We start from the raw sequence: 20,381 nt of genomic DNA, 5'->3' as shown, positions 1-20,381 counted from the left end.
ACCTCTCCAACCTACCCCCTGCAGCCCCTTCTGGCAGGCAGGGGGGCTGTCGGGGCAGCATAGCTGCTGAAAGGACGGAGACCACCAAACACGAGACACGTGAGACGGCAGTCAGCGCTCACCACGGAACTGAAGACAGAACGCAGACAGCTAGGCAAGGACTGCAGCTCCAGTGGTTTTCCGAAACTCTCCCATTTGCTGCTTTACTGAGAAAGTGAAAAACCTTAGGTAAGAAACACAACTATTAAGTCACTGGTGATTGTGTCAGTTGTTACCAGTCAAGTTTTGAAAACCTTTTACAAGGAGAACATGATACACTATTTCCTCAATTTATATATCTCTCTCTTAAAATACAGATTTGGCAACCTGATTAATTTCTTCCTGCTCAAAAATTCACAGCAGAATGTAAGTTAGCTTTTCATAAATGCTACGAAGATTTAAAAAAAAAAAGACTACTTTAAGAGTTACACCATAAAGTCAAGAAGCCCGTTTTGATCAAATCTACAGACGCAAGGTTTCCTATGGCGGTGACATGCGGACACTTGTACTGACATGATCACTTATGCCCAAACAGGGACCCCTTACTAAGAGCAGACAGGTGTGTGGCCTTGGGCACCAGTGAGCTACTTATTGAAGGTCTGTGTTTATTCTAACGCTGCTTGCTTGCACAGACTTACTGCTCCATCACCCACGTGTGGGGCTCAACAGAAAGATGCCCTCACACTAAGAGTCCAGCCACGAACGGTATGCGGGTGGGAGGACCTGCCCTCCCCAGAAGCCCCCTGGGTGGGCTCGTCTGAGGCCCCATCACAACACAGGGTGGACATGGAGCCGATCGACACCGCCCCCTGGGGCTCCCGTCCTGTCCTCCTTCCACAGGGCAGCTCTGACAACCATCCCGTTTGACATGGAGACGTCAGCCACAGGGAAGGGGGAAGGCATCTTTACACCGTCCTGTGAGACCACCAACTGTTCTTACCCTGCACAAAGTAAGGGCTATTAGGCTTACCAGGTGGCACTAGTGGTAAAGAATCTGCCTGCTAATGCAGGAGACCTAAGAGACGCAGGTTTGATCCCTCAGTCAGGAAGATCACTCGGAGGAGGGCATGGCAGCCCAGGCCAGTACTCCTGCCTGAAGAATCCCGTGGACAGAGGACCCTGGTGGGCTACAGTCCATGGAGCCACAAACAGTCGGACATGACTGAAGCGACTTAATACACACACACAAGCATCTTTCCAGACTTCTCTCAAAGCTGAGGCCATTCCAGCAGTGAGCCAGGAACCAGGAGGGCAACTTCTGGTTCACAAGCTTTACACCTAAGGACATTCAGGTGGGGTGAGAGGAGGAAGACACACACAGATCTTATAAAAACCTGCTAAGTCTCCCGTGACAACGCTGTCGTAACCACGGAGACCTTTCCACCCTCACTGACAGCAGAGTCAATGGTCAGCTCTCTGAAAACTTCGTACATCCTCTCTACTTATCCTCTGAGACAGCTTTGGAAGATATTAAGGATAGCTTAGAATTCACTCCATGTAACATTCACCTGAACCAACACACACTCCTCCATCCCATGGACTGAAATGGAGAACCACAAAACCAGAGATGAGGCCCCATCCCTTCTTCTGGCCAAGACACCCCAACTGCTCAGGGACACACACAAGCTTCTCTTCTTGTGTTTCCTCCACACTCAACCCCAACACCTGTGCCTTTCTGCTTCTCCTATGAGGACGAGTAATGTGGACGCCACTTCCCAAGATCCCCGACCCTCTGCCAGGCTGGCACGTCAGCGTGACATTTACCTCCGCCTATACCGAAGAGGGACCTTCCCCTAAAAGCTGGCGCAGAAAGCAGAGGCCAGTGGTCCCCCATTGAGGGCCTGGAGCATCTGGGAGGGCCTGAGGGAGAGCTGGCTTGAGCCTGGGGTGAGGCTCCCCAGCCATCTCGGCCCCTTCACTTGAGGGGGGAGCAGGGCACGTGGGGAAGGGGCTGCAGCCAACTGTCATAACCGCACCGCATCCCCAAAATTGCTGGGCTCTGATCTCAGTGACGCCTCCTTTAAGCAGATGCCCACCCTCATGGGTCTCACCGCCCATGAGACCCCACAATCTGTGTGCCTGCCCCCCGTACACCACCCAGGAAGCAGCCCTGTTCCCACACCATGGACTCTGCTCCCCAGCTCGGTGGGGGACAGGCCCACAGCCAAGGTCCACCCCCTCAGCAGCCTGAGCGCCTCTCCAGCATCAGGAGGAGACGCAGGGCTGCAGTCACCCTGTGGAGGCTACTCAGCGCTCCGGCCGAAGGCAGTCGTGGAATGGCCGAGATCTCACAGGAGCCGGTGAAGGAGACTGCCACCCCTTCCTGCTCTTGCCTGCCGCGTTCCCGAACACCTCCCCCTCGTGGGACTGCAAGAGACACTGGGGTGAACAGGGAATGGGTGGGCTGCAGGGGCCCCGGGGAACTAGGTGTGTCTGTGCTGGTTCCCGCTTACAGGGTCGCTGTGAGAAACACACGAGGCAATGTGTATAAACCCCGCCCCCAGGGCCCAGGGCCCGGTCAGGACTCAGCGTCATCACTGTGGCCCCAAGTGGCCCCAATTCGCGCCTCCTCTCCCGCAGCACCAGGCGCCGTCCTTGGTGCTGAAATCGCCCCTTCTCTTCCGCACCACCAGGCGCCGTCCTTGGTGCTGAAAGTCGCCCCTTCTGTTCCCCGCAGCACCAGGGGCTGTCCTTGGTGCTGAAATCGCCCCTTCTCTCCCGCAGCACCAGGCGCCGCCCTTGGTGCTGAAAGCCGCCCCTTCTGTTCCCCGCAGCACCAGGCGCTGTCCTTGGTGCTGAAAGTCGCCCCTTCTCTCCCGCAGCACCAGGCGCCGCCCTTGGTGCTGAAAGCCGCCCCTTCTCTCCCGCAGCGCCAGGCGCTGTCCTTAGTGCTGAGAGCCCCGCCATGAAAGCAGCTCAGTCTACAGAGACTGCCATGGGAGCAGGAGCTCAGCGAAGCGACAGGCAGTGGTGACCACGGATGCGACAAAAGATGAAATCGTGCAAAACGACAGAAGGGCCTGAGTGGGGGTGAGCAGGGGTCATTTGGAGAGACATTAGGAAGAGCCTCCCTGAGGAGGTGACACTGAGCCCATGGGAGTCGAGGGCTGCAGATCTCCCCGGGCAGCCCCTCCAGGCCACATCGGGACCTGTGTCCCCACGGGCAGAAGCGGGGAGTCAGGCCCTGAAGGGTCTGGGGGGTACGTTACACCAGCCCCTTCACTGCCTCATTTACAGACAGTACCACAAATCCAGGGGCCCCGCCACGACCAGAAACGTCACCTCCTTTGCAGGAATGGAGACCTGCTCTAGAGAATCTGGTGAGTTTTCAGTGACCCTACTGCCACCTGGGACAGGCAAGCACAAGGGCCCGGGCCCACACGGGACACGTCAGTGCTCGGCCCCCGTAGCATGTGCCCAACACGCACACAGAGCCACAGGCCCTCTAGAACGTCCCCCCTCAGCCCTGGCCGGTCCCTGGAGGGGGCTCAGGACACGAGCGTCGGCCGCCGGGCACTGCCCGGCCCTGCCTGTTGCGGTGGAGGCGAGGAGGCCATCCGCCCAGTGTCCCGGGTGCTCAGGACAGGTGGCTCTGAGGGTAGGAGCCCGTGCCTCGGCCAGTGGGCACAGCCACGCTCCGGGGCCCTGGGGCTGTGCAGTGCTCCTGGATGCCCCCACGGGCAGCAGCGGAGGACGTTCAGGACGGCTGGGAGCCGCGCTCCTAGATCTGCTCTCAGCACAGATGACCAGTCAAAGGGAAACAAGGGAACGGAACCACCGCCTGCCACGTGCATGACCACCAGCAGCACCCTTCACCCCCACACCTCTCTGGACTCAAGGTCGTGTGTCAGGAGGAGACTGACTGCACTAAAGACACTCCAGAGAAGGTGCCAGCGAGGGCACCAAGACGGGGCCCGCACACACGCGGGCGCAGCCCCCCACCTCCACAAAATGGACACTGCCCTGCCCAGGCCAGCAGCTGCGCCCGGCGCCGGGCAGCAGAGTGGAGACCTGGGTGTGCAGAGACTGTTCAGAGAGTCAGCTCACAGCAGCCCAAGGCTGCGGACCCAGAGGCGCTTCCACGGGCACGCGTCCACGGGCTGTCCATCCCCCCGGGTCCTCCTCAGGACCACACACACACGTGCAAACACTTCCTGGGGAGACGGGGCTGTCAACTGGGCTGCCATCTGAGACGTGCCTCCAAACAGCTCCATGTGGGGTGCGGGTGGCTCTGCTTTGGGGGACAGGACAGGCCCTCACACCCCTGCTACACAGACGGCTCATGCCCTGGGGAGAGAGACCCGCGCAGCCTGGCGTGTGCTGACTCCCCTCCACCCCCCCAGGCAACAGGCCTCCCAGGCTGTAGCTGTGCTCCCCACCTCCCACACCCAGATAGGGAGACCAAGATCAGCCTCAGCTCCAGACATCACCTCCTCAGAGACCCCCTCGCCAATTCGTGAGTATCTCTTCCTTCAGGGCCCATGCACAGGGCTCACAACTCCAGCCTGGCCCCTGCCCGCCCACCCAGGTCCTGGGTAGATGTTGACACCACGTCCCCGCCTAAAAAGCCTGACTCCTGGAGGCCAGGTCCCTGGGCCCATCACCCTGGAGCAAGGCAGGGTGCGCAGTGGGGTGCTAACCTGCTGGACCAGATGCGTTTAACTGTCAGGGGGTGGCTGAGAAGGGACTGTGCACGCACACGCACACTCGGCAGTGCTACTGTGTCAAGAACAACTCCTGCTGTAACATGCACGCCCGTCACAAGGGCACATTCCCTCCGTCGCATCTAGGAAACAGGGCTTCTTGAGGGGTGAGCTGGGCGTGCTCTGAGGTTGGTCTGTGCGTCACCCCAGAGGCAGAGCCACCCCGTCACCACGTTCATGGGCAGCCATGCGCCACGGAGCCCTGATGGAGGCTGGAGGCGTCTCTCTGTCTTGACACTGCGCGGGACGTTTGGGGAAATAAATTCGGGACGAAGCCTCCAAGGACTTGGGACACGACATGACCTGCACAGGGGCATCCACTGGGTCCACAGAAGGTGACACCAGAAGCCTCCAGCCAGAGCCGACAGAGAGGTCAGTTTATGCACAGGATGGCGGGGCAGACATGCACTTATGAGGCAGAAAGCACTGGAGTGCTTCAGGGCTGGCTGGCGCCTGACCATCCTCCCGGCAGGTACCAGTAGGACGGACGTCAGCAGGAAAGGCCCCGGACACAGCTCCGCCCAGAGTGTGTGCAGCAGGGCCCTCGGAGACTCATCGTCTGGATAACCGCTGGCACTGGACAGAGTGAAGGCGAGCTACTGCCGCCTCCTCTGCACACGGCGGAGCGGCCTCTGCGGGGCGCCTGCCCCCAGGGGCGCGCGGGGCGGGGGCCTACCAGGCGGTGCTGCCGCGGGCCGCGGGCTCCAAGTGACAGAGCAGCTCCAGGGCGTGTGCAGGGCTCGTCGCATCCTCGGGGGACTCCTGGCCGCCGGGCTCCAGCTCCGCGGGCATCCTCCACACGGCGGCGCAGGTCACCACTTTGCTGTCTGCGGCTGCGGGGCAGGACAAGGGAGACGTCAGCAGAGCGCACTGCCCCCCCCACCCCGCAGGCAGCGGCCCACACCCCTGCCCCGAGGAACCGGACCGACCGCGCAGCTCAAGCCCCTGCTCCCCTGCTCCCACGTCATCCTGCTGCTGAAGAAAATTTAATTTCCTCAAAATTGATTTCCTCCTGTTCTTCTTCAATAGTTCTTCAAACAAGGGAGGGAGACGGGGCGGGGGGCTGGGGTGGGCTGCAGCTAAAGCTATAATCACTGTGGGTGCAAAGGGTCTAAGGGCCGCATTAAACACATTTTCCTTGGAAGCCCCGTGAGAGCGCCAGGCTCAGGGGCGGAGGAGCACGTGTGTGGTGCTCACACATATGTGCTAAATGGTGTCAGTGCGGGTGCAGGCCCCTCAGTCCACTGAAGCCGTGAGCACGGGCTGGGGGCCACAGGTCAAGCCCTGGCAGAGAGCAGCCCAGGGCCCGATCTCGACGCAAGACCACTTTGTGGACGAGAGGCAGGTTCCCTCTTTGCAAGGAGCGTGACGGCTCCAGGTTTCTGCCCTCTAAACAAGTCCTCTTCTGTGAGCAGATTTTTGCAGTGAGACACAAAATAAGATGAAAAGACACAAATGAGACCAAAGAAACAGATTTAACGTTACATGATTAAAAGCTGAACCACAAACTCTTAAACGTAAACTCTTCCAAAATGTGCTGCTTGGTTCTGAACAGCACATGTGCTAAACACCTTCCCCTTTAAAAGTGGTCTTTAATAAACGGTAATAAAAGAAGGAATAGGCTTCAGTGTTAAATCAGTAACTGGTATCAAGTGAAGAATATGAAATAATTGTAGAAAACAATGCCCCATGAGCAGTAATTCCTACACAAAAATTAAGAGGGGGGGAAAAAAAGGACCTTACCATCCATTAGAAAAGGTCCCACTTCTTACTACATGCCATGGTCCTTTGATCTAAACACCAAACTCATCAGCCAGGAACCCCACAGCAGTGACCACATGGGAAATGCCTGGCCCCCCAGTGCTGTTATCACAACACCATCATCCCCCACGATCAAACGGTCAGCAGGAGGATCAGGACTTCAACCACGTCTCTCTGATCCCTATCTCAGCGCTCTGTCCATGTACCTGACTGGGTCTGACAGAGCAGGGAATTGCAGCTTAGAGAATCATGGATGTTACATGCAAATTCAGTGTTAACACATCCACCTTTAACCATGCAGAGTACAGCATGACAGTTTCTGTCTACGAGCGAAATGGATTTTTTTGCTGAGATTTTAACTTTCACAGTCTCACTGCAGAGCCCCTGGGGTTGGCAACAGAACTCCTGAAAGGAGAAAAACTAACTGGTAACTCTGAGTTGGAAGGCAGCAGCAAATGCCCAAAACACTCACCCAGCAGAGGCACAGGTTATTCTAATCTTCCTAAACGACAGAAAGAGAAAGTTCTACCCTGAAAAGTGATGGGGCGAGTGACCTGAGAACGAAACGCTGGCTGTGTGCACGAGACAGCAGGTGACACACGGCAGAAACAGCTGGTGCGGGAGGGGCGGCCAGCGCTGAGCCCCCGCGGCCAGCTCCCTCTGAGAATCCTGCTCCGGAGTCGGGCAGGTAATGCTTCCTACAGCTGCCTGCTCACCCAGCAAACCTAACTGCTGCGGGTGAGACGTTAAATGCTTCCCCCTTGAGAAGAGGAACGAGACGAGAATACTCTGTGCTACCACCTCTAGCTAATGTTACACCGGAGGTCCTAACTACTTCAGCATGGCAAGAAAAAAAAAGCTGTAAGAACAAGAAAAGAACAAAAGTGCTATTATTTGCTAACGATTATGTGTGTAAAAGTCTTAGCGTCTACACACACAGACAGTAAAAATACAAAGGGAAGTCAGCAAAACTGCTAGACACAAAGATGATGTATAAAATTCAACTGGTATCTATAGATTCACAAAGATTTTTTTTAAACAAAATTTGAAAAACTATTAATGATCTAATTAGAAAATGAAATATCCAACAATATCTCAAATGAAAGAGGTACGAAATGCAAAACACGGCTAACAGAGCAGAGGCCTCACTAACTGGAGGGCATACCATGTTCATAGATGGGAAACTTCTCGACTGCAAAGAGCCCTGACTCCTCAAAGTTCTACTTGGCTTTTTTTTTTTTTGAAGAAATGCTAAAATTTACATGGAAATGTCAACTACCCAGATGGCCAAGACAGTCATGCAGAAGAACAAAACTGGATGGTTTACAATCTGGCATTAATTTACTGCTGATACCCAGTTAGATAAATAGCCCAGAGAAAGAAAAGGGAATCCAGAAATAGATTTCACAGAGATGGCCACCTGATTTAAAACAAAATGACAAAATGATACTTACTGGAGTGGACAAAGGATGATCTTTTCAACAAAAGACGCTGGATCAGCTATGCATCCATGTGAAAAAAAAAAAATGAGCTGCATTCTACTTCACAACACATCCAAAAACTAACTCCAGAAAGACTGGAGATCGAAATGAGTAAGATAAAACCATACAAATCTTTCTAGAATACACAGTAGTATATCCTAACTCTGGAACAAGCAGACGTCTTAATTGAGGCAGAAAAACCACAAATGACAAAGAAAAAGACTGATAACAGGCTACTTTATAATTAAGAACTTCATTCACCAAAAGACATTGGACTTTATCAAAATTTAAAACTGCTGCTCTTGGAAAGACTTGGCTTTAAAAATAACGCAGAACTTGGGAGACAATATTCAGAATACATGTATCTGTATCCTGATAAAGGGCTTGTATCTAATATATATAAAGAATTTCTACAATTTAATAATAAGACAAGTAACCCAATTTTCAAAAGCAGGCAGAAGACTGAATTAGACATTTCACAAAAGAAAACATATGAATGGTCAAAAATCTCCAGAAAAGACGTTCAACACTAGCAGTGACTGGAGGAAAATGCACAATAACACCAAAACAAGATAAGACTGCATTCCTGCCGGAAAGGCTAAACGTCAATGTAAAGGCAACTGTACTCCTCAAGTATTGCTAGAAAGAGTGTAAAATAATTCAAACATTCTGGAAAACATTTTGGCAGCTGAAAATCCACATACCAGGTGACCCAGCAATCCTGCTCTCAGGAGAAGCTGTCGGGAAGCGTGGCTTGTTGGTAACAGGCTCTGTGACCACTCTCTGACCCCAGCAGTTAAACCTGGCCCCGAAGCGAGAGTGGCCTGCTGGTGGTAGGTGACTGCCAGAAGCCAGGGGGCAGCAATTATCCTAACGACCAACCAGGCCAGGGTACCAGCCAAGGAAGGCCAACTGGTGGACTGACAACAGGAGACGTCCTCCAAGGAATGGAGCAGATGGCCCTCCGCCCCTGTATCGCTGGCCCCCCACACAGAGACACACGTCCACACAAATGCCAAGGGAAACAGGAGTGAATGAGCAGGAGGCTGAGGGGAGTCACCCCACTGAAGTCAGAGTCCTTCACCCAGGCCTGGGCTCGGCAGTTTCAGACACGGGACCTGCTGATGGGAACGTGGCCGGATGCCCCGCAGTCAGGACCCCGCAGCACCAGGCAGGTGTGTAACAAGACACCCCCACCCCCGTCGGTCTCCAGGGACCTCCTGCTGCTTACCTGGGGCTCAGAGGGCCACACCCTGGCAGCTCAAGGTTCACTGAACCCAAAGCGTCCCATGTCCCCATTAGACTGGGGCGCTGGGGGGCCAGGCGATAAATGAACAAAGCCAGGTCACAGTAGGGGCACCAGGCCTGCAGACCCACCCAGACAGGCCATTCCCACAGGGCGGACGTACAGCAGGAGGTAAAAGGCCCACCGCCCCGTGGCCTTTGGGGTCAGCGGGTGGAAGCCTCAGAAAGGGTCCTTCTCCCGGTCAAAGGGCAGTGGAGACACGGGCCTACTTTAAGGGTTAAGGGCCTGGCGGGCCGGGGCCTTGTGGACAGCAGCCACAGAGCAGATGCACTCGGGGGGCCGGGAAGAGGACAGGCACGCCCTGCCCATCCTCGCCACCTGCATTTGAGGCTGGAGGCCAATGGGCTGGCCAGAAGCCCAGCGGAGAAGACTGGGAGCCCAGTCAGACCAGAGCGGCCCACAAGGATGCAAAACATCATCAAATGGTTGCATGACACAAGGTCCAGGTCGGCAAGTGCCGTGAGAGTCAGGGCGAGGTGCCTGAAGCAAGGAGACGCCCTCCCTGCGGGGGAGTCAGAGGAAGCTGCTGGGAACAGGAGCAACCTGACCCGTGTCCCTGGGAAGGTGTGGGCACGTGGAAGTGTGCACAGAGGTGTTCTGAGCAGGATCGCAGGCCCAGGGACCTCGGGGCGTGGAGCATGGCCAATGCTCCCATGTGGGACAGAACGAGGTGAACTAACACCGAGAGAAATGAGGGCTGGAGCCTTCGAGGACCAAACCAGGAGGGGCCTCGGGGACCAGTCAAGGCGTGTGGAGGGCCTGCTTCAGACCAGGGAGGGAGGCCAGCAATTATGAAACCACACCGCATCTGCTGGGAAGAATTCCATCAACACGAGGCAAGTCCGAAGCCCCTTATTGAAAGACAAACACCAGAACCATCCTGAGGAAAACCAGAAAGCCACCAGGTTCAGGGCCTATGGGAGGCTCCTGCCAAGATCACCCGCCCAAGAGATGTGCAGGGCTGCAGAGTACTGTCAGGGTGCGCGCGCTCAGTCCAAGGAATACGGTAGGCGTTATCGAAACTCTCCAAGTCGTCAGAAGCAGATGAAATGGAAGGTAAACAGTGCTAAATGAGAAACGCTGGAGGTATACCCATCGAGACACGCAAATTGGCTCTGAAACTCTGAGGGTTTCCACATCTGTATGGATCTCAACTGAGCATTCAACACATATCCACCAGCTATCAAAGAAACCAAGGTGCTTTTAAGAAGGAGAACCCGATCTTTAGAAGGAAAATGCGGTAATGACCACCAAGGCGTTCTTCTTTTATCTCTGTTTTCAAAGCGACCCTGAAGTCAGGCCCCGCAGTCTAACTGCCGGAGTTACTGCTCCTCTCCGGTGACCAGGAGCCCCCCCGCCCCACGCCCCGCGGGCAGGGCCACCTCCTACGAGCCTGGTCTCCACCGCAGGTTCAGACCCACGGACGACCCGGCGCAGGCAACTCCCCACCATGCCCCGCATCCTCAGCTGAGGAGACTGAGGCCCAGGGACCCAACGGCCCACCCCGGCTCACGGGGCTCATTCGCACCAGCCCAAAGCCCGCCGAAGTCCCCTGGCTTGGGGACAGCCCAGCGCTCTGAAGGAGAAAACGTGCGCTGTGAGCTGTGTCTCGAAGGCCCATCTGATGCCAGCCTGTCTTTTACATGTAACACTCGGTCTGAAGGCACTTACTTAATGAGATAAAAAGATAATCGGGCAAATGCATGGAAACAGCACACTCGAGGCTGCCAAGTGCACCCACGCAGGGCGCAGACTGCGGTGGGGAGCAGGAGGCCAGGCTTCACGGACTCGGAGGAGATTAGAGCTTGTGTAAGCCTGAGCAAAGCCCCACCAGGGACACAGTCTGATCCGCAGCCGCGGGGGAGGCGGCCTCCGTGGGGCACGGTGACTTGGAACCCGAGGCTGTTTTCCGCTGACAAGGGCTGAGCAGGGTGGACGAGGCAGGATCCGGCTGAGCTGGTGTGACCCACCAGCACCCAGGGAGGGAGGCACGCCCCTCACCAGCCCCAGTCTTCATGCCCCGGGAGGAAGGAGCCTGCGGCGAGGAACAAAGGGCAGACAGGCGTCGCCCCCAGCGGTGGGAGCCCTGCACCCCGAGATGCCTGAGGGCGGGTGGGGCGATGCCGCCGCAGCAGGGTCGGGGGGACAGGCCGTGAGCACCGGCGGGCACAGGCAGGAAGCACGCCAGTCCTGGGCTCTGGCAGCGCAGAGGAGACAGGAGGTGGGCCAGGTCCTCCAGCGCCTGGGGGGTGTGACCTGCCCTGAGCCCCCACGGTGCAGTCACAGCCTCTCACTCCGCTCCTGAGACGGTTCACAGGCCAGGGCCCTGCCTTCCAGGAAACCTGGGCTCCCTTGGGCAACGACCCCGTAGCACCACCCCGAGAACGTCCTGTAGGTCTCCCCCCAGAAGCTAGCCACTCCTGGGGCAGTGGCGACAGGAGGAAAGGGCCCCGCGAGAGCTGACGCAGTCCCCGCCCAGCACATAGCACCCCATCTCACCGTCAGACCCACACACGGCGGCCCAGGCCCCCTCTCAGAGGGCCAGCAGGCACCGCGTGCCCGACTCCAGACGGTACAACGGGGAGGGGGCGGGGTCCCCACCCCTCCAGGGACAGCAGAGCCAGTGGGGCAGGACAGGGGGGCATCCTCTTCCCCTCAGAACACCGCGGGGCGGGGGAACGGAGCACGTCTGGGGGCCCCTGGTGTGCGGAGCTTCCTCACGCCCGCGCTAAACCCACGGGGCACCTGCGAGGCGGCAGAAGGTTCCAGGAGGCGGCTCCCCGGGCCGGTGTGGCCACTGTCCGGCGTGCTGCTGTCCCAGACACGAGACGGCACGGGCACACAGCGGCCTCCTGGAGGACCACCAGCAGCCGGCCCACTGCCGCAAGGCGGGCGGCTCCCGGCCCCCAGCGCCTCGTCCCCGTGCCCCTGCCACAGACACCAACCCAGGTGGGGGGCTGCCTGTCTCGGGGGGCCACCAGAGGACAGGGCTGCTTTTAAAGGAGACTCAGAGGCGACGGGAAGGGCCTGAGAAGGGCCCGCGCGGCCCACAAAGCTGGGATGCGGCCTACTGCACGCTCCCCTCTCAGCTCCTGAGGCGCCAGCCACAGCCTGCTCTGTAACAACCACGCAGCTGCCCAGGCACGTCCTGCCAGCCTTACCGGTCGAGGGGTCTGGGCGCTGCGGGGGACAAGCTCTACAAGGGGTCCCGTGAGTGGTGTGGTGCCAGGTGTCCGGGGAGCTTGACCCCCGAGGAGGCCAGAACCCTCATCCCTCCAGGCCCCCGCTGCCTCCAGCTGGCAGCCGCCTTTCCGTGGCCTCCCAGCCCAGAGCCCCAGCTGCCCACCCCAGCCAGCCTGCTGGCCCTTCCTCAGGCCTCTATCACCCCCACACCCAGCCAGGTGGAGCCAAGCGACCCAAAAAGCACAGGTGCAAACCCATGACCTCACCCACCCCAGAGGTCCAGCCCAGCCCTGTGCCCCCGGCTCTGCTGGGACCACCCTCATCCTTACTCCTGAGACCCCCAGAGACGTTCACAGCCCCAGCTGGACTCCACGTGGCCCCAGCGCCGTCCTGACTCACCGAGTCTGTCCGGCAGCGCCCATGGGTGGCGCTGAGCGACCACAGGGACACACCCAGCCCCTGTGCTGGTGGCCAGCAGGGAGCAGGCCAGGGCCGGCCAGAGCCCCCTCCTGACCACCGACCCTGCAGCCCTGCGGGCCGGGGCTGCTCCAAGGCCTCACCCCCCAGCAGGGCTGAGAAGCAGGCGGGTGCGGGGGAGTGTCTGCGTGGTGAACCCAGGTAACACTCCCTGCTGACACCTGACCTGACCCTCCTCCCCTGCGAAAGGTGACACGGTGGGGGCGGGCTGCGTGGACGGATGCGAGTCCGCAGACGTGGTCGCGGGAGACAGGCCTGCCCGCTCACTCGGCTCGCCTGCCCACAGATGTGTCACCCGCCGGCCCCTCCGCCCGCCCCCTCCGCGGTCTCCAGGCCCCGCCCCGCCCAGCGTGCAGCATCTCCCTCAGTGCTGCTCTCAGGAGGGTGGCTCCTTCCTTGAGCCTCCCTCATGCCCCTCATGGCGCGGGGAGCCACCACGGAAGCTGAGTAAAAGCGCCGCCTGTCTTCCCGAGAGCAGAGGACGGCCAGGAAGGCCCTTCCCACGGGGAACACCAAGCTCCGCTCTGGCCCCGCCCCCGGCCCCGCCCAGGCCGCCGGGCTCCACGCGGCGTCACCTGCACCCCACCCCACGGCTGCTCCCGAGACCGGTCCTGTCCCTCCTCCAGCAGCGGTTCCAGTGAAACCCTGGACACACGGCCTCTGGGGCGGAAGCACAGGGCCCCATGGGCTCCCAGGTGACCTGCCAGTGTCCCCCCATCCAGGGCTTGTCCCCCCATCACAGCGAGGACCTGAGGCTGCAGGTGAAGAGGACCACACACGACCCGATTCCTTGCTGGAAAAGCAGGACGCTCTCCAGCTGCTCCTCAACCTCTGCTAAGTGACACAGAGGTCCCGTAAAACAGACCACGACCTCATCCCCAAACAGAAAGGGAGCTCAAACACTGAATCTGAACCAGATCTGGGGACCCTTCAGTAGTTTCAGAAATTTTCATTAAAGTTACCCAACTTCTCTGAAAATAGACCATGGTGAAACAGCAAACGTTATGACTGGGAAAAGGTCTGCTAGGGTGTTTGGGAAATCCTTCTGCCTCTCTGACCGGCATCAGCAAGCAGATGACAGCCATCAGTGATGCAGGGACAACTACTGTGAAAAACCAAAGTGCTCCCATTACAAAGGCAGGCCATGGCCAGGTTCTTGGAAGAAGAGATGCTGGCTGGAAATGTCACTAAGCAACAGGGCCCACCTCCTCTCCTCTCCCCCGCCCTCCCTCGGGCTCCTCAAGTGTCACTCCTGGACCCTCAGCCACGTCCAGGTGGCAGACACTTGAGTCCAAACATGAAGATCCCAGGGGCAATCCTCACCATCTCGGAGAAAAGCTTCCGCTGAAAACTGGGTCAGACGCTGCAGGATGGCGGAGACACACCCCACCTCAGAGCCTGACCTCTAAAAACAATCTCGTCTTACTCCAAACGCACAACAGCGGGCCCTGCGCAGGCGGGAAGTCTACTGAGAGGGCGGCTTCCCAAAGGAGGGCCCAGGGCCTTCCGTCAGCCGACTCAGCGAGTGGCTGGAGGGGGAGGGTACTCACAGAACGCAGCCTGGACCTCCCTCGGGGCCACCGCGTCCCCAGACCTGGAAGTGGACGGGCAGCAGCCACCCTGCTGCAGCCGCAGTGCGTTCCCCCCAACCCCCCACACACACCCACCATCTCCTGGAGCAGACTCCACGCCCAGGATTCCCACCCAGCCTCATTCTCTGCCGCACTCACTGCCCGCGGGCCTCTCTTCCCGGGACAGAACTGTCTATTCCATCTCCCCACCGGCTGGCGAGGGAGGCTGGAGTCAGGCCCCTGCCACCATCCTCCCTGGCCTCTGGGCACCCACTTTCTGCCTCCCTTCTCAGCCACCCTGAGGCCACTCCCGCCTTCTATCTGGCTTTAAACAAAGGACGCCAGCCTCAGAATGTCCCGTCCTTCCGAGCGGACAGTGGGAAGAAGAACTGACACCACCCAGACACCCAGGACCACACCTCCACAACTAACAGCAGAAACCTGGGGAGGAGACAGAGACCCAGGAGGTGGGCCAGGGCTGAGAGTGCCCTGGGTGCTGACTCCCTAGCCGGGATACCGAGGGTCATAAGGAAGAACCTCTGCATTCCATCACAGGTTCATCATAAGAAATGCTGCCTCCAGACTTCAGTTATCCATAATGGCCCATCTCCGGGAACCCTGCTCCCAGGTAATGAGCATGAAGTGAGCTTGGTTTAGCTCACAGGACTTCTCTTGACCACCTGTGAACGGCTCCAGGAGGAAGAAATTCACACATTCCCCTGGGGGCCTCAAGGGAAGGGGGAAGCATCTGACTTTGTTCCATGCCCTTTCAGTATAAAAGCAGCAGAGATTCTGACTCTGGCAAGATGGTTCCTTGGGGGGCACAAGCCCACCGTCATCTGTCTGCTGGCTTTCTGAGTAAAGACGCTATTCTCTGCCCCGCCAGCTCGTCTCTCCATTATCAGCCTGTCCTGCAGCAAGCAGAGCGAGCCTGGACTCCTAACAGTGGGGCACGGAACCAGCCCCCCGTCCTCGCCGCAGGCAGGCTAGCAACTTGACTTTCAACCCGCAGAGATGCCGACGGCACCTCCTTTTCAGCAGCAGCTCACCCACCTCCCCGCAGCCCAGTGACAGGACACACTTCCCTGTCCAGCGCTGAACCTGAAGCGCTCCTCATCCAGGCTCCCCGGCATCCCACCTCCACGATCAGGGCCAAGGCCAGGGCTCTCCTGACATGGGGCATCACACACACCAGAGGCCCCGGCTGGCACGGCCCCCACATCCATCCTCTGCCCCACAGCACTGGTCCCTGGGTGGGGATGGGGGGAGGCTCCGAGGGCCTGTTCTCGAGCCCTGGACATGCAGAGCAAGCAGCAGCTGGACAAACACCCGGGGGACAGACAGATGCGTGCGCCTCCCTCCCCCGCCACGTATCCCACCGTCCTGAGAGCTGGGCCTGCCAGCCCCTCCAGAATTCAGGCCACCAGCCTCCCGCCCCACACGGCAGCCCAGCCGCTCCCGCTCCCTGGACTCTTGCACGCTGCCCAGCTCAGGCAGCCCCTGGAGCGGGAGTCTCCCAGACCTGTGCACAGGTGTGACACGCGCACACACACACGCACACACACTGTCCCCCCTCCTGCAGGTGCTCAAGCTCCCCCTCGTCGTCGAGAAGCCTGCCCCGAGCCACGCCCAGCCTCGCAGGACCCAGGCCTCTCGCTGCACCTCCCCGACGCTCTCCTCCACGGGATCTGTATTTACACTCACGTGTGAGCCAGGGCCCACCCCCAGGTCCACCCCGGGCCGGCAGGTGGAGACGGCCCAGGACAGAGCCAAGCGGTCATCACCATGTCACATCAGAGACGCAAAACCCGCCTTTAAACCCAGAAGGATACAAAGCAACGACCCTTACAGTGAAAGTGGTTTTTGTCACTGATACATGTGGGGGGCGGGGCGGAGTGTCAGACTGCAATTTGAAAGTCAGACGTTCCCGGGGAACCAGAACACAGTCAAGAGAAAACCTCCCTTAAGCCACGGTCACAGCAATCCACTCCAGCTGACGCCTCTGGGAGTGTTGTTTTTTTTTTTATTCAAATATTTATTGAGCAGCTAGGGAAATACATGGTCAGAGGTGAGGCAATTGCACAAATAGAAAGCAAAGTATAAGGTTCACTGAATCACAGCAGGCAAGGTGTTTTAGGAGATCAATTGATTGCTTCCAGCCTGGAAGGGGCATGGTTGGGTGGCCAATCAGGAAAGGGGATTTAGATTAAAATAGAAGACTTCAGTCTGGACTGCTGACGATACTCAGTTTGGACTATGTGTGTCTCTCCTTTTCCTCACCCCATCTTTGGGCTTAATTTACCAGTAGCGCCCAGGACCGTCAACGCGCTTTTTCTAGCTCGCATTTCTGCTTTAATGTCATCCACAGAGCTAGGCCCTCTCAGTGTCTTAGGTGTTTCTTCCTGTTTTCTGAAGGATTCTTGACCTTTTGATCTTGGTGTTGATGGTTTTGAGTCTTTTCCATTTTGGTTCGATTTTTGTGCATTTTTGGCTGGAGTATCGCATACAGATTTCTTTACTGGAGCTTTTTCTTCAACTTCCTCATCAAAATCGTCATCATCATCGTCTTCATCATCGTCATCTTCATCAGCAGCAAGCTTTGCTCTTTTCTGGGGAACCTTTGCTACCACGTCCAGGGGCAGAACGCTTTCCAGACATACTCAGGAGCTTCACATCCTCCTCCTCTCCATCTTCTGACTCTGCATCTTCCTCCACAGCTCCTAAGTGCTGTCCACTGACATGCACAGGCCCTGAACCACACTTCAACCGTAAGACCACAGGGGGTGTAATTTCAAAGCCCCCAAGAGAAACCGTTGGCTGTACAGACATTTTCAAAGTTGTCAGTGTTACTTTAATTGGACTGCCTTCATAATTCATTGCCTCTGCTTCAACAATGTGTAACTCATCCTTTGCTCCAGCCCCTAAACTGACCGTTCTTAAAGATAACTGGTGCTCATTTTCATCATTATCCACCTTAAAGTGATAATCTCTGTCAGCCTTTAGTTCACAACCGAAAAGATAGTTCTGGGGCCTCAAGAGGCTCGTGTCCATGTCCACTGAATCATCCATGGGTTGGCGGCATGCACTTATGTGGGAGAGAAGCCGGACGGAATTAAACGACTACTATTCAAACGAGCGGCCGCGCAGGACGGAATCACGCCAGGGACTGGGAGTGTTTCCTAGGGGGTGTTAATTCCGACTCGGGCTTCGAGACACGGGCTGCCACCTGGCCGTCCATGCTCAATCTGGCCCCAGGGTTTGCCCAGGACGAAGGCGATGGGGTGAGGGCGAAGCAGGCCCAGGGAAGGCAGGGACAGAAAGGGGACAAGACGCAGGGGCCGGACACCATGTGCCCCGTCCTTCTGTGACCAGCCAGGCCAACGGCCGCCGGACCAGGTGCGTCTGTTTCTGCCACAAGAGGGTCAAGGAGGAAGCCCATCTTGTTCCCTCACGCTACAGGCCAGGCCAGGAGTGGAGGCTCCCAGGGGAAGCAGCCAGGCCTGGGGAACCTCTCCACCCTCAGGGAGCCAGCCCTCCACTTTCTGGTCAGGACAGAAAAGAGACCTGACCTTCAGCTTCTCTTGAGCTCCCGAGACTCCCCGGCTTCGATGAGGGTGCTTGGTGGTCCTGAACCCAGCCTCCATGTCAAGGAATGAGTGCCCGCCGGGTGTTAGCGCCAGCGCCCGCAGTGGTGGGGACGGCAGGGGCGGGGGGGCGCAGCTCAGAGAGAGCTCACGGTCACACCCAGCGTCACCACTCAGACACTTGGAGGTCAAGAATTCAATTTTTTTGTAATTATGATTCACATGGAGGCAAAATGGGATGGCGTCTTATGTGAACAGCGCACAGTTCATTACATACCTGAGTGCCTTCTCTGTATCTGAGTCTGCTGGGCCCTGAATATTTATCATTTGTAACCTTTCTGCTTTCAAAGGGGAGCTAGGAAGGATAGCTGCTTGCTAAATGCCTTATGATATAGGTCAAAATAATACTATAAAAAAGGTATATTTTTAAAAGTTTTACCCAAGTATTTACAATGTAACCTCTGTTAAGACAACATGTTTAAAAATGACCAGCTGCACTCAGGCAGCTTCTGCCAAGATGAGGACCCTAGTGGGGAGACAGAAGCAATGCCTATTTCTTCGTAACAGGTTACCAGACTCAAAGTCTGCATCCCCCCTCCAAGTTCCTGCACTGAAATTCCAGCCCCCAGTGCAACGGTGTCAGGAGGGGCCTTTGGGAGGTGTCAGGTCATGAGCAGAGCTGCGTGACGGGGCTGGTGCTCCTGTCAGAGACCGCACACCCCTTCAGCCCCCAAGGGCACTGTCAGGGGATGACGAAGCCAGTCCTCACCAGTTGGGTTCCACTCAAAGATGATAAATTACCTCCTTTTGAAGCTCGCCTTCTGGGATCAGCAACCCGGCTCCTAGCAACACAGGGGACTGGATGGAGAAAGGCCTTCTCCCTCCACAGGCAGAGGCGGGCCCTCAGACCCTGAGGAGAGCAGGCCTGCGCCCACGGTTGGCCGAGGGACTCTCCTAAGCAGGCCTCTGGGTCGGAGGACGCGCTCGCCCCTTCCAGCTGGGGCAGCCCGTTTCACCCCGGGGCTCAGGATGCACGTGCTGGGGTGAACACAGCTGAACCACATTGACTTAAAAACCAACTCCCGGGAAAGTATTTCCGGTCAGTTACATCAGTTTGAGAGTTCACATCTGGGTGTGCTAGAGCAGAGCCCCATGGGACTTTCTCACGGGGCTCCTCAGTCCACAGAGCCGCACAGAACCTCCAGAGTGGGAGGGAGGCGAAGAGCCCCTGCAGAGCATCTGTGGCGAAGGAGGGGGACGCTGCAGCTCGGCGTTCGGAAACTTCTGGGCCCACAGCAAAGAAACCAGTTCCCCTGAACTCGACCAGCCTTGGATCCAACGCGGGTGTCTGGCGGGATGTCTGGAGGAGGGAGCCTCTGCTTGATGCCCGGCCCCGGCTCAGGAGCAGGATGGCCCTGCCCTCTCAAGGTAACAGGGAGAGCTGATCTTCAAAACGGAAAAACAAACATCAACATATGCTAGAAGGATGTGTTTGGTTTCAAGTCACTCACAGAAAGGAACCATCGCAGCACGTGTAGTAAATGGAGAACTGCCGTCTCCCAGGCGCCCCTCACAAGGTCCCCTCCTCTGAATCCGGGCCCTTGACTCCGCCAGGCCACCCCACCTCCTCCCTGCCCTGCGGTTTCCTCTCTGTCCCTTATTTTGTCTGTGTGGCTTCTCAGCGCATTCATGGGCCGCAGGAAGCGAGCGCAACGGCTGGCATTGGATGGAGGAATGGGGAGGAGGGGACGTCCAGGAGGGGCAGGCCTGTCCTCGGCCGAGTGGTCCCCACCAGGAGAGCTGGCGCTGGGCGCACAGCCCATCTCTGACTGCCCCCACCAGCCCCTGCCCTAGGCACCGCCGCTGTGGGGGTACCGTGTAGGGCCTGTCCTCCCCGCCCAACCGCGAGCTCCCGGGAGGGTGGGGTCTCCTCCCGGCAGGGCGGGGTCTCCTCCGGGCAGGGCAAGGGGCACCCGGCGTGCAGGCGGCCAGCACCTGGGGCCCTGGGCGGCCCAGTAAGAATGGGAACGGGCTGGGCCTCCATGTCACCCCTGTAGACCCAGGGTGGTAACTGGAGGTGGCCCAGCTCCTGGCACAACACACAGCCCTCGGGCCTCAGCCGCATCCACAAAGTTGCCTCCATCGATTGAAAGAGGAGGTGACTTTAGGACGCAGGGGAATGAGAGGGCGCTTCAGTCGTTAACGGGAACCGGGCCCATCTGGCCATTGAGGGCAGTGCTGGAAATACACCAGGGACTGGCCTGGTGGCTCCATCG

The 20,381-nt window shown here is 57.9% G+C and overlaps 1 protein-coding gene and 1 pseudogene across 4 annotated transcripts in view; both read right to left on the bottom strand.

The window, feature by feature from the left end:
* The window catches only part of EIPR1 (EARP complex and GARP complex interacting protein 1), a 62,920-nt gene that overhangs the window by 17,337 nt on the left and 25,202 nt on the right, over positions 1-20,381 (bottom strand). For all 4 annotated transcript variants that reach the window (XM_043452852.1, XM_043452854.1, XM_043452855.1 and 1 more), the window contains one exon: positions 5,419-5,575. In XM_043452852.1, coding sequence (XP_043308787.1) covers positions 5,419-5,575 — 157 coding nt within the window. The remainder of the gene's footprint in view (positions 1-5,418; positions 5,576-20,381) is intronic.
* Positions 15,884-19,722, bottom strand: LOC122431606 (annotated as a pseudogene).

Source organism: Cervus canadensis, chromosome 30 (genome assembly GCF_019320065.1).
Source record: "Cervus canadensis isolate Bull #8, Minnesota chromosome 30, ASM1932006v1, whole genome shotgun sequence".
Classification (NCBI taxonomy): domain Eukaryota; kingdom Metazoa; phylum Chordata; class Mammalia; order Artiodactyla; family Cervidae; genus Cervus; species Cervus canadensis.
The sequence above is the reverse complement of the archived record's forward strand: the minus strand, read 5'-3'. Positions and strand labels throughout refer to the sequence as shown.